General features: G+C 40.1%; 2 protein-coding genes across 2 annotated transcripts in view; one reads left to right on the top strand and one right to left on the bottom strand.

Annotated features, from left to right (window-relative positions):
* The first annotated feature begins 507 nt into the window (after window positions 1–507).
* PDCD5 (programmed cell death 5) lies at window positions 508–5,270 on the top strand. Its single transcript, XM_086469243.1, has 6 exons — window positions 508–573; window positions 1,780–1,820; window positions 2,987–3,048; window positions 3,491–3,582; window positions 3,833–3,904; window positions 4,291–5,270. Exons 1-6 carry the CDS (start codon window positions 508–510, stop codon window positions 4,336–4,338), a joined length of 381 nt encoding a protein of 126 aa, XP_086325369.1. The 3' UTR covers window positions 4,339–5,270.
* A 3,172-nt stretch (window positions 5,271–8,442) lies between these two features.
* ANKRD27 (ankyrin repeat domain 27) overlaps window positions 8,443–12,755 on the bottom strand; it is a 34,343-nt gene continuing 30,030 nt past the window's right edge. Inside the window, exons 25-28 of the mRNA XM_086468950.1 lie at window positions 12,400–12,508; window positions 11,308–11,389; window positions 10,661–10,733; window positions 8,443–8,840 (exon numbers count right to left, since the gene is read on the bottom strand). Of these exons, the coding sequence (XP_086325076.1) occupies window positions 8,568–8,840; window positions 10,661–10,733; window positions 11,308–11,389; window positions 12,400–12,508 (537 nt within the window). The 3' untranslated portion in view covers window positions 8,443–8,567. The remainder of the gene's footprint in view (window positions 8,841–10,660; window positions 10,734–11,307; window positions 11,390–12,399; window positions 12,509–12,755) is intronic.

The following is a 12,755-nucleotide window of genomic DNA, read 5'->3' on the forward strand; positions in this document are numbered from 1 at the left end:
CCTCCCAGAAACGCAGCCAGAGAACCAGCAGCCTGACCCAGCCTGATTTAGGCTCCTTTTGCCAGCAGCTGACAGAAGAAAAAGGCCGTAATTTCCCACACTTTCTCCTCACGGCATCACCGCTGCTGCAGCGGTGCCCATCGCGCCAGCGGAAGGGACCAGCACGCGGGCCTGGCAGCCCCGTCACCGCGAGGAAGGGCCGAGCTCTCGGAGCGACAGCTCGGGCAACACCGCGGGGCGGGGCGGGGCTGAGGAGCGCTGGGTACCGGGCAGGCCTCACAACCGCCGCCGTCTCACCTCGGCCCGGCCCTGCGGCCCAAGCTGGGCGGGCGGCGCCGACACGAGAGCGAAGCGCGGCGCCACGAGGCAAGGCCGGGCCTGAGGAAAGCCCCGCCCCCGCGCTCAGCCGCTCGGCAAAGCGTTCGACGGTGGATTGGTAGAGCCTGGCGCGGCAGCGCAGGCGCAGTGGGGCGGGGGCGCTGCGGCGCAGGCGCCCGCCCCTCAGCCATGGCGGACGAGGAGCTGGAGGCGCTCCGGCAGCAGCGGCTGGCCGAGCTGCAGGCCAAGCACGGGGTAAGGCGCGGGGGCGCCCGCCCCGCCGCCGCCCCGGCAGTGCCCCCGCTCCCTGCCGCCGGGCCGGGGGGAGGCGGGCGCTCGCCGGGCGCGGCAGGGCCTGTCGTTCCGCCCGTGCCTCTCTGGGGCGTGTGTGGCGGCCGCCTCTCAGCAGCGCGGGCGGGGAACGAGGGAGAGGAGCCTTGGGGAGGCCTCTCCGTGAATAAAGGCTTCGGGCCGAGGCCGGGGAGAAGCGGGAAGCGGCCTGGCCGTGTTTGGTGCTTTGACTGAAAATGTCGCCGACGGCAGCCTCGGTGACTGGCGGCCGGCGGGGGTTGAGGGGGTGAGGACCCGTCGGGCCGGGCCGGGCCGGGCCGTACCCCCACGGCCACCTCCTCTCCTGCTGCATGAGCAGTCATCGCCTTTAGGGCACTTTGGGCCTGCCTCCTGCTGCCCGCCCTGGGGGCGTTGGCTGCTGCCTTGAAGGGTTAGCACACAGGCGTTCCCTCCCCCGACCTGTTTCCGTGCCACTCACAACGTCATGGATTACCATCGCCGGTCTTTTCAGTCGTCTCTGTTTTCGGAGCTGAAGTGTACCAGTGTGTTTTGTTGGTTTTGTGAAGGGATCTTCCATACCTATGATCAGCCTCGTTTCCTCTCTCTGTGTGGTTTCCCGTTCTGCTTTGACACTTTGAAACGTTGCCTATAAAATTCGAGGTGCAGATTCAACATGAAGTTCAGGTTTTACCTCTTTGTTGTTACTTACTTCTGAATAGTTATTTCAGCTGCTTCTGTTAGTCCCAGAATATCATGCTAGCATTGTGTTTTCTGCTATATCGATAAATACAAAATGTTACATTGAATTTCACTTGTCCTTAGCTTACTTTAATGGGTTTTAAATGCCTTTGTCTTTTTTTCTGGGCTTTGGGAAGTTTATTATCTTAGACCTAATGGGAAGGCCTTTTAATGTCCAAACCTACAACAATCTGTGGATAGATCCAGTAGCACTGGTCATCACACTGGTTTGCAGTACTCCTTTGTGAGGAAAGCATAGTATGGCATATTTATTAGCTAGGGCAGCAGATTCTTATTTTCAGGATCTTGTCCATGGTCAGGCGGGTTTAGCAGACAGGTTTAGCTTACGTTGACTCTGCTGGGATATTTAAACTTACTGTCCTGTGTGGAATATTTCTGAATGATCATATTGATTCTGATCTCATTCTTTAGGACCCTTCCAGTGATCCATCACAACAGGAAGCAAAACAGAGGTATAAATGAGAACTATTTGACTTTTGGTCTTCCATTGAATCATTTTGAAATTGACTTTTACTTTTTTTTTTTTTGAGTATTTAATTTCTTTGGAATACTCACCTGATTATTTATTGTGTGTGTGCGGTTGGAAAAACCAAAACAAAGAAGCTGAAATACCAAAGATTTGATCCAAGTGTGGCTCCCAGGCCATGACTGTATTGGATGATCTACAACAGAGCTGTCAGGCAGTCTGAACCCTGCCTGGGGTGGGAGGGCATGGAGGTAAACAGCAGTAGCAGCTCGTTTTCACTTTGGGACTCAGCTGAATGCAATAATCTCATGACCCTTAGTGATATAATAGGATGTTTTGGGGAAACATCATCACTGCCACTGTCATCTGCTTCTGGAAGCCTTGACTTTTCAGGGTTGGTAACAGTGGGTCATAAGAAAATCTTAAGGGCTGGCAGAACTCTTCCCAAATTGGAGTTTTGTCCGATGAGTTTGGGTTTGGCTCTTTAGTGCCGTGGGAACGTACTTTCCTAGTTCATTTGATTTTTCTGGGACATCTATTGCAGTTAAAAATATGAAACAGTTATTCATGTCAGAGCTTAGTGTGGAAAGAGCATTCAATATTTGCACTCAGTGGAAAGTTGAAAATAAGCGTTTAAAGGGCTAGACTTTGCACACAGTCAGTTTGTATTAATGGAAATGCATAAACTACTATTCCAGTTTTGCAAGTACTTACCCAAATACTGTAAGTATATAAAGACTTATTGAAAAATTCTGAATAAATAATGAGGTTTGGTTGTGTCTTGCAACTGCATGGGCTGTTCCTTATGCTCTACCATACACTGCCTTTGGCAAAATTGCACATGGAACTGAATGCAGCAGCTTTACAGTGGGTAGCACGGCTTCTGTCTTTAAGGTGTAATAATAAACAGTAAGGAGGTGTGAGTGGTAAATTCTGTCTTGATTTCTTGGAAGATGTCAGCTATGTAACTTTGTCAATGTACATAGAGCTACTTATGACAGAAAATGCTTTAAAAAAAATGATGTAAGGTTTGAAGGGACCTCAAGAAGTCATTTACACGAATCAAAAGTCTTCTGTAATTTGCTGGTTTGCGCATATTATTTTAGGTATTTGAAATCCGACTTTTAATGTGTAGTTAATTTTTCATTACAGGGAAGCGGAGATAAGAAATACTATTTTAGCTCAAGTTCTTGATCAAGCAGCTCGTGCAAGATGTAAGTATCCAAGTAACTTTCTAATAAAAAAATTCTCATCTAGTGTGTTCCAGGGCTGCTCAGATCGAGCATGTTACGTGCTTGTATAGAGGCCAGACTAGAACAATACTGTTGTAGAACTATTACAGCTTTTCAGTTGGTGATATCAGTGATTGGAGGGGAGGGGTTAACTGACTTCTAAATGATGTTAATCAAAAGATTTTTTTTTTTAATTGTAGTGAGAGTCAAAATTAGTTAATCTAATTAGAAACAAATGTTTAAAAGAAAGAAATACAACTATCTTGTATCTTTATTTTATATAAATGAAGATGCCTTTCAATTTATTTCACGACCCTGGCATGAAAAAGACTCTTTCATAGGGACATTTGTCACGTTTTAGTTACTAGTGAAGGTATTTGAGTATGTTTTAAAAGAAAGTGAACAGAGACTGTTTTTGTTGCAGTAAGCAATTTAGCACTTGTGAAACCAGACAAAGCAAAAGCAGTAGAGAATTATCTTATACAGATGGCAAGATTTGGACAGCTAGCTGGAAAGGTGAGTTATGTTTTCTCTAATTCTTTCTTGCAGACATTCATTTTCAAACCTAATTCATTCTTAAAAAAAAAAAAGTGGGATGTTTTTTATATATGTAAATTAAATAACAGGAAAAGGTGATTGAGAGCTTCTAAATACTGTTATGTAACTCCATCAAACACCTTTAGTAGGAAGGGAAAGTGTGATTCAGTTGTTTGATACTAAGCATCTCTCAGAAGGTGTTTATATGGCTTTTCTTTTGCTGTGCTAGGTATCAGAACAAGGTTTGATCGAAATACTTGAAAAAGTGAGTCAGCAAACAGAAAAGAAAACAACAGTAAAGGTAAGCTTTATTTCCCAAATATAATTTTAATTTGTTATAAAACAGAGCAGAAAAATTGCACGTATTATACCATGTCAGTTCAGGGTAGAACTTAACTTGGTATTTCCTACCTCCAGTAAGCGCTGGGGTTAAACTGTAGCAGTCCTTAGCAACAGTAAAATCTGCAGATACTGGCACGGGGACATCGGAGCCATGTTGTGAGACAGACCTGCCCTGCGCCTGTCCTGTACCCCTGCGCCAGCAGGGACTTGGCGGGGGCCGGTGACGGGGTGAGCGTTCTGCTCCCATGGAAGGTGTTCACTGTCAAACACGTGGAGTTTGAAAGGCTTGCTCTGTGTTGGATTTGCTGTCAGCCTTCTGTTTTCACATCATGTATTTCATTTTAGTTCAACAGAAGGAAAGTATTGGATTCTGATGAAGAGGATGATTATTAATACTACTGTAAGACTGTCTGCCAAACAGAAGGCCTGGAAAAAGGCAACACGCTGTTACCGGGCAGAAAGCAAGATCTGAAAATGTTTACGCTTTTTTTTTTTTTATAAAAAGGCCAACAAATGAACTTGTATTGTAAAATAAATCTGAGAAGGGGATTTTATACCTTAAATTTTTTTAGTATAAGAGGCCTGAGCAGTGTGGGATTCCCCACTGTGTCATTAGCATGAACATTTTGTTGCCCCTTACTCAGTGTGTAAGCTATGCTTTCAGCAACTGCACACACTTAACTTGCTGCTATTAGAGATACCATAACGTGAGAGGAGCTGAGTGTAAAGCTGGGAACAGCCACTCTCTGTAGGAGTTCAAAAACCTCTGAGCTATAATCACAGAAGTCTTAGAAATGAGATTTCCCATCCAGCTGCTCACTGGCTCTCAAGTCCTTACTGGAAATTTATAAAATAAAGTGAAGGTATCGAAGTAGTGTTTGGATCAGAGGACTTCGTATCAGGCAGCCCGTGTCAAGAAATTGTAACCAGCATGTGCTTGAACCGTTCTGCTAGGAAATAACATGCTATCTCAAGAAAAAGCAAGTTAACTGTGTAATACAGCACCGTTCAGACACTTGGTATCATATATTCTTAAGACTACCTCCATTTTTATCAAATGGCTGGAGTGTTTCTTACCTTGGAAAAAAAAAAAAAAAGAGACCATTTTCCTAAACTTTCTGCACCTCCTGCATGCATAAAGTAAAACTGAACTTGTGCTACACTTTTATTCAAAAATATGGTTATGGAAATAAGTAGGATAAATACTGTAATGTGCTGATAAACACTCTACCACCACAACCCCCTTTTCTGACATAATTTAAGAGGAAGATGTATGATCCCAATTGCAGTGGTTTTTTGGAACCTAATAAAATTGTTTAAAGTGAGCACTAGTGGGTGTTTTTCGTCTTGTGTGAATGTGGTTTAAAAGCATTTAAGTAGTTTTTATTATAGTTTCATTAGAGCTAAACTGGGCATTTTGCTGTTTATAATTAGGATTCTTTAACTTGAGTAATACTGTGGGTGTATGTGAAATTTCTTAAGACTAATGACCCTTTACCAGTGTGAAGAGTTTCAAGCCAAGTATGATTAGAGGATTTAAAAGTTTTCCTGCTGGTGCTACAAGAATATCCCAAGCATCCTTCACAGTCCCGTTCCTAAGTTTGTCAAATTCTACTTGTAACAACATAAGCTTTCTTGCTGTGCTGTCCTTCTAGAACAGCTTTTCCAGGGTCTCTGTTGTCAAAATGTGAAGTCATGGTTTGGATTAATTAACTTGCAACCTTTTGGAGATTAAACTGGACTGAACGGTAACATGCTTTGCAGACAAATCCTAAGTGTCATGAAGGTGACTTCAGTATATTTGCACTACAGATTGCCAGGGAAGCTTCCAGGGGTCCTCCCTCCAAATCCTATTTCAGTTTAGCCTTTGATCATCATAACTTTGAACATTAATTAAAAAATACCTTATAGTTAAAGCTTGGTTAAGCGTGTCAAAGGAAACTTGCAAACTATTTCATTTACCTAAATAATTTGTTAGTCATTATCTTCCCATCATTCAGATTATAGTGGAACTGTTTGGCATTTAAGTGCTTTTTTTTATATATATATACATATGCTATACATCCAAAATGCCTGGAAATAAGCTTTATCCTAGACTGAACACTGAATAAAACTGAAGCTTGGTCACTTACATAGCCCCAGGTTCACAAGGACAACTGTTCTGATACTGTAATAGAATAGAAAACTCTCGTTAACTCTAATAAATTTGTACTTTTTCTATAAAACTCAAAAGAAACAATACATTCTCCTGTTAGGTATCTTAGACAGATTTTGTTAAAAAATAGAGAAAGCAACATACACCAAGTCTGCATTAAGTTGCCTTAGTAAGCTACTATAGGTTTTCTTGCAAATTTAATACTTCATTGGGGGGGGAGGTTTTTCAAAGAAAGACAAGAGCTACTTTAACACTTGGCCAATTCTTAAATTTCAAGAATAAAATTAACCAACCATTATATAGCCATTCATATCAAGGCTGAAACCGAACTTAGTGTCATTTGGCTAACTCGTGTTCTCGAGTTACACCAGTGTATTCTGTACTTACACTCTAGCATAGATTCACCAGTATTAAAAAGCTAATAAACTGATTTTTCTCAAGCATATTGTCAAGAAGTTGTAAGACAAGAGTAACTTAACTAAATGCACAGTATAATTAAAACACAAGCAAAATTCTCACTCTGTAGTTTGGAAATCAGATCCATGACAGTTTACTTGTATCTTAAACTTCATAAGGAAAATCTAGGTTAGGACAAGTGGCCTACTCTAAGTCATCTTATAGTGTAACAAGAAGGAAGAAAATAGTTCCTATCTCTTTCTTCTTGGTCTGTAATAGCTGAACATCCATCCTATTTTTTTTTTTTTAGTGGGAGTGTAGAGCTAGAGAAGGAAGTTAGGTGAAAAACACTCTGTTTCACTAACAATTCTGTATTTTACACCTCTACGCCTTAAATCCAAAACCACACAACCTAATAACGGTAATCTGTCAATACAGGAGGGAAGAAGATCATATTGAACTTGAGAGTAAATTCCAACTGATCCCTCAAGTTACACAGAGATGAAAGGTGAAGCCTTCAAATGCCTACAAAAACAAAGGCAAGGAAATCTGCATAAAAGACTCAATGCTTTGAAAAAAGCACTCAAAGAAAACAGCTTTTTCAAGAGTTATTTTACTAGTTTTTTCTTTCCATCATTTGGCACAAATCCAAGGCACATCAGAAAATCATAATCATAAATTATTAGAAAAATAAACACGACCCTCATCTCCAAATGTCCACACGTGCACTTATGTCATATTTTACATCTCCGATTAAAAAGTTACTTGAAAAAAATCACCAGTATGTCTTCCAGCTTTATACTTTGCCGGGCAGTTTACTAATACCACAGTTAAAAGAAATAGAATTATTCATACAAATAGTTTGTGAAATAAAATGCAAGCTGGATGCGATGAGCCAAGAATAAAAAAAATACTGCACTTAGAAACCTGGCTTGTGCTATTTACATGTTCTCCTACAACAACTGAAACAGTAGAAAATGAAGTTCAAACCTAAGCAGCCATCTTGTGGTTACTTGCAAGCTTTCAACTCTTCAGTGATCCCCTCTAGGAAGAGGGTAATATTTGGCCTATTCCAGCCAATGCTTACTGACGTGAGAAGTACCTTGCATAACTGGAATTTCACCTTATTCTTAAAGAGCAGCCCAGAGCAGGCTCCTAAGCAGTTTTGCCTGCAGATGTTGCCCAGGTTCAGAATCATGAATATTTGTGCGTTTTTGCATGACTGGCTTTAGAGGAAAGAAAATCAAAACCCAATCAACTTAAAACAGTTTTGTGTGTCCTTATGCATGCTTGCTTCTGCATATGTTTTTTCATTAGGCTGTGAATAGTGAGTCCAAAGTTTATCTTTGTCAAGGGCTCTACTTTCTCCCTAGTGCCTTGGCTCCTGTGTAAGAACTTGATCTTGCAGATCCAATACAGGGGAGTATTGCAAAGAAATTAGCAAGGATTACATCCCCTCACATTAACAGCATGTTTAAATTTCTAATGTGGCATTGCAGATGTTACTGACCACTGTTTTCCCAGCTACTGAAACATACAGAAATATATATACTATAATGGTTTGTAACATTACAATAAAAATAGAGACATTTCATTTACCTCTGGCAATAAATACCTTGTTATCCAATATATCTTTATATATATAAATATATATTTATATATACTTATCCAATGTAGTGATAAAAACGGAAAATGCAAAAATTATTCAAAGAGTTAAAAACAAAATGGGTGGCTGAAAAATACAATACAGAGTTTCATTTGGTTGACTGTTACGTATAATTTTTTAATAAGTGCTAAGTAGAATGGGAAAGTAATTTTGCCATCTACATCCTGGTACGTCCCTGTTTGTTGAGATCAGTAATGATCTGGCTGTGTAGTTACCTCCAACATAAACAGAGGATTCAGTCTTCAAAAGTGCTCGGAACACTGTTTCTGCTGAAGAGTCATCCTTGTATTCTGTTTGGAAGGCAGGCTTGCAGGCGGCACTGAATTCTTCGATATACAGTGAAGGGTTATTGACATGAACACCACCTAGTTCCTCAGCTTTTGACATCAAATTCACACTTCCTTGTCAATGTTTTGAAAGCAAGTCATCACAGCAGTCTCTCGATTGTGAAATACTTGAGTTTCTAGGGCTGGATAAACTATTATCACTGACATTCTCTGCTGAAAGTGGCACATTAACAGTATGTCTTCGGTGCATTAACTTACTCCTGTGAGGAACTTCTATGTCATCATGTTTTGCAAACTCATCACTGCATCCTGTGTCAATAATCTTAACTTCACTCTGGTCCAGCGTTTCAACACATTTTAACTTGGTCTTATCAAAGCTTTTAATGGCTAACTGTGAGGACAGAAAGATGGTACATTAAAAGCATTGTCTACCTTCTTCATTACAAAGAAGTAAAATGAATACAGTGTTTCTTGAATATAATTATCACATTCATTTAATTATATTCTTTATACTGAGAACGCAGCCAAGGATTTAAAATAGTGTACTTTGTAGGACAGTAATTATATTAGGTCTATATCTAAGAAAACAAGAAGAGGCCAACCTGCCCCAGGCTACACATACGTCAGTACCAGAACTGAAAAGATAATGAAGGCATTCCAAAACTTCCTTTCATGGCACCATCCCAATATCATCCTAACTCTTCTAAACACCTTTTGTAAAGCAAGCCTCAAGGTACTTGAAATGAACAGCCATTCATTTTACCATTAAGAAACGTGTAAATAGTAATACAGATAGGCTCAACCAGGCACCGCTAAACCCAAAGGCAAAAACTCCCTGCTTCCAGACCTTATCTGTCAGGGGAGGGACACGACCCTCTCCACCCCCTTAAAGATTCCTTTTGGTCATTCCAGCTATTCCTATCTTCCATTTCCACATCTGCTCCTGATTTTGACTTTTCAGAGTGGGTGGCTCTCCTTGATCACTGGCCACTCTGCAAATGTTAAAGTAACTAAGAGAAAAAAGAGAATCCAAGCATGCTATAGTGGCAGATTTTCTAAGACAAGAACTAAAGGCAGATATTAATTATGACATCCTTTTTCTGAAATAATGGCAACAATCTTGAAAAAGTTTTAGTGATGATACATGTTTAAACGCGCTAACAATTTAGAGCTGTATGACGTGCAAATTCACAAAGCCACGACAGTCACACATGGTTAAAGTGCTACGTACCATGGTCACGTATGTTTTTTGACAGCTGCTGTACTTACATGACATACTGCCTTCAGCGATCCACAGTTATAAAATTAAATCCCACATTTAATTAAATAGTGGGATATTATCATTAATACTAGAAAGAATTAATAAATTATTACAGGTTTAGAACATTAATTTGGCATTCTCGAGGCTCTGTGCAAACGTTAAATCTCATAAGGGCTCTACGAAATAGAGCAGTATTCCATTTTCTAGATGGAGATGAGCGGCAGAGTCTGCACTTCCAAGGCTGTGCCAATCTAATAATGGACAGCTACTGAACTGATCTGGTAGAAAATTGTTTTCTTTTGACTAAGTTATTTTTCTCTTGATTCAGTATGCTGAAATGGCTCAGCAAGAGGTCTGATGAGAGTTAAAGCCAGTGTAAAGGAGGAAGAGGGAGCACGTGCTCCAGGTGGAGGCAGCATCCAACAGTCAGATTGGAGTAGGATGTCACGGTATCCCCCAACCATCGATGAACTGATTATGTCACAGCTGACACTGCAACATGCAGTTTGGTATTACCCTTGCAAACAATCTCCTTCTACAAGCAGACTTACCATGCAAACCCTAATTTTACTCTACAGAAAAATTTCTCTCTTGTAAATAGCATCTCTGCTTGGCTACAGCTCTGACAAGCTGTAGAGTTTTTCAAGCCTTGGTATAACCTAGATTTTGCTAGACATGACACAGAAAACAAGACAGAGATGAAGCCTGCAGTAAGAGGCTTAAGAGGTTTAAAAGTAAGAATAAGATGTTTACGAGGTGTTACAGAAGCACCACTGAAGTTTGAACAACAATGAAACGTTAGCAATTTAGCAAACAGGTCAGAACTTTTGGGATTCATTGACCACAACTAACACTAAAGAAACTTTCCTGATATATGTATATCAATAGCAGACAAAACCAAACATATTTGCTATATTATACAAGTAATTCAAGCAGGTATTTCCACTTACCTGATGCAATAACTGATAGTCAAAATTAGGGACACTTTTATCTCTTGTTATTGTTCTCCGTAAATGTTTTGCTCTAAAAAATATTTTAAATAAATTAAATTTAAATACAGAAGTCTTTCCACAAAAGTGTCGATCACAGCAAATCCACAAGGTGGCACAATCTCAATACAGAAAGGCTACTATCTGACACCACCACCTCGAAATGACAGCCTACTAGGATTTCCTGTATGCTGTCACAGAATATACAGTAACGTTTAAAAAGATCATAGGCAAAACCTAACCGCTCTGAGTGAAGCACTAAGATGAGGTTTTTAAAGCAGTCTGGCTCTGAAATTCTTAATTTATGGTACACCAAGTGTTTGTGCAAACACAACTGTAAATACATTTGCTAGTACTGCTTCGCCGGCCAGCTTTTCCCTCCTGCGGCACAGCACGTCACTGCTGTTCACCCCCATCGAGCATGTCGTGCCTAGAACATCTGTCTGGTGATATGAATCTGCATGCCTCGGAGGATTAGTATCTACTGTCAAATTAGTTATATGTGGTGTGTAACAATGCTTGACCCACTTTTGGGCTTTATTAACAGTTGTATTTCTTTTTTGGTTATGAGAAACAATAAACAATTCTGAGGAAGCTTCTATGCTTACTTGTTAAATCTGTTAATTGATTGGACCAGTTGAAGTTGTCTGCTTACAGGATCATCGGCTTTCTCACATGGCTTAGAATTCACTAGGGGTTTAAAAGAACAGGCAGCTAAAATTACAACTGAGTCACACTTAAGAATTAAAAAAACAGTTCTGAATGGAAAGTGGTATCTATTGACATTAGAGTTAAAATTTTACAGTAAAACTGTAATAGTAATAACTTGAATCAGAATCGCATTTTATCTTTGGAAATTTTAAAGCATTTTAAGTCGCAGGAGTAAGCATTCTTCATCAGATCAGCATGACTGGCCTTCGCTACGCTCAGCTGTCTAGCTCAGCACAAAAGTTGTTACACCCCTTGCCTCAGGTCAGTGAACTGTATCAGCTTGAAAATTCATCTGAAAAACTTCTCAGCCAGCATAAGGGAAGTAGTGGATAAGCAAGACCAGCAACTGAGGGCAAGGGGGAAGGGGTGAGGATGGATGGATGGAGAGTAACAACCATCTCTTTGAAGTGGCAACATGTCAGTTCATCAGCTCAGCTGTATTGTCGAACTGTACCACGTGTCTCAACATACTTGCTTTGACTGTAGTACATGCTGCCATTTGCTCAAAGTCATTCTTCTGCAAACAGTGCTTTATGGTTTAGACAGTCACCTTATTTCTGTCCCATAACATGAGAGACAGTAACTAATGGAAGAGTCACTCCCTAACCTGTTTTAGGGCAAAGTAATTTACTAGAAAAAACTAGAGGTGATTTAAATTAATGTTTTACTTTGCACTGAAAAGGACAATTATTACATGGTTAATTGTATCATCTCAAATGTGGCACGGTTTTTCACTTTAAATGCTTTCACATGTAAAACTCCCCGCCACGCACCAAAAAAGTGAAAGCTGAATTTGCAGCGATGTCATTAATATAATACAAAGTCTGCTGCACTTAGTTACAGTATTTTAGGTGTTACCTGTAACAAATACCCAAAATAGTTGTCTGTTCTTTAATTATATATAAATCAATTATATAAAATATTTGATGTAGTCACACATGAATTCCTAAATCTCTTTTTATTCATACCAACAGAAATGTGACATGTACCTTTTTTTCTTATCTTGATAGTAGCATGCTGCTCACACTCCTTTTCTCTCTCTGCTGATGCAGGTAAATAGCTTGGTGCTGTTTCCAGCAGCTTAATGATACTTGAATTCTTAATTTTAAAAGTTTCCATTTTCACGATTATTAAAGGAAAAGAAAAACATCCATACGATTTAGGATTCTAGTCTGTGCAGAGTGTGTTAATTGCTGACAAAATGAATGTAACGCACACAAAAATACCTCATTATAAATGCAAACTTTAAATTGTATAATTCTGAGTAGGGACAAAATCAGTGTTCCACAAGTTGCACTGTACTGAAGTGATGATTTTGTTGTCTTGACCTATTATTTTAAATTGT

Source organism: Leptosomus discolor, chromosome 8 (genome assembly GCF_034619465.1).
Source record: "Leptosomus discolor isolate bLepDis1 chromosome 8, bLepDis1.hap2, whole genome shotgun sequence".
Classification (NCBI taxonomy): Eukaryota; Metazoa; Chordata; class Aves; order Leptosomiformes; family Leptosomidae; genus Leptosomus; species Leptosomus discolor.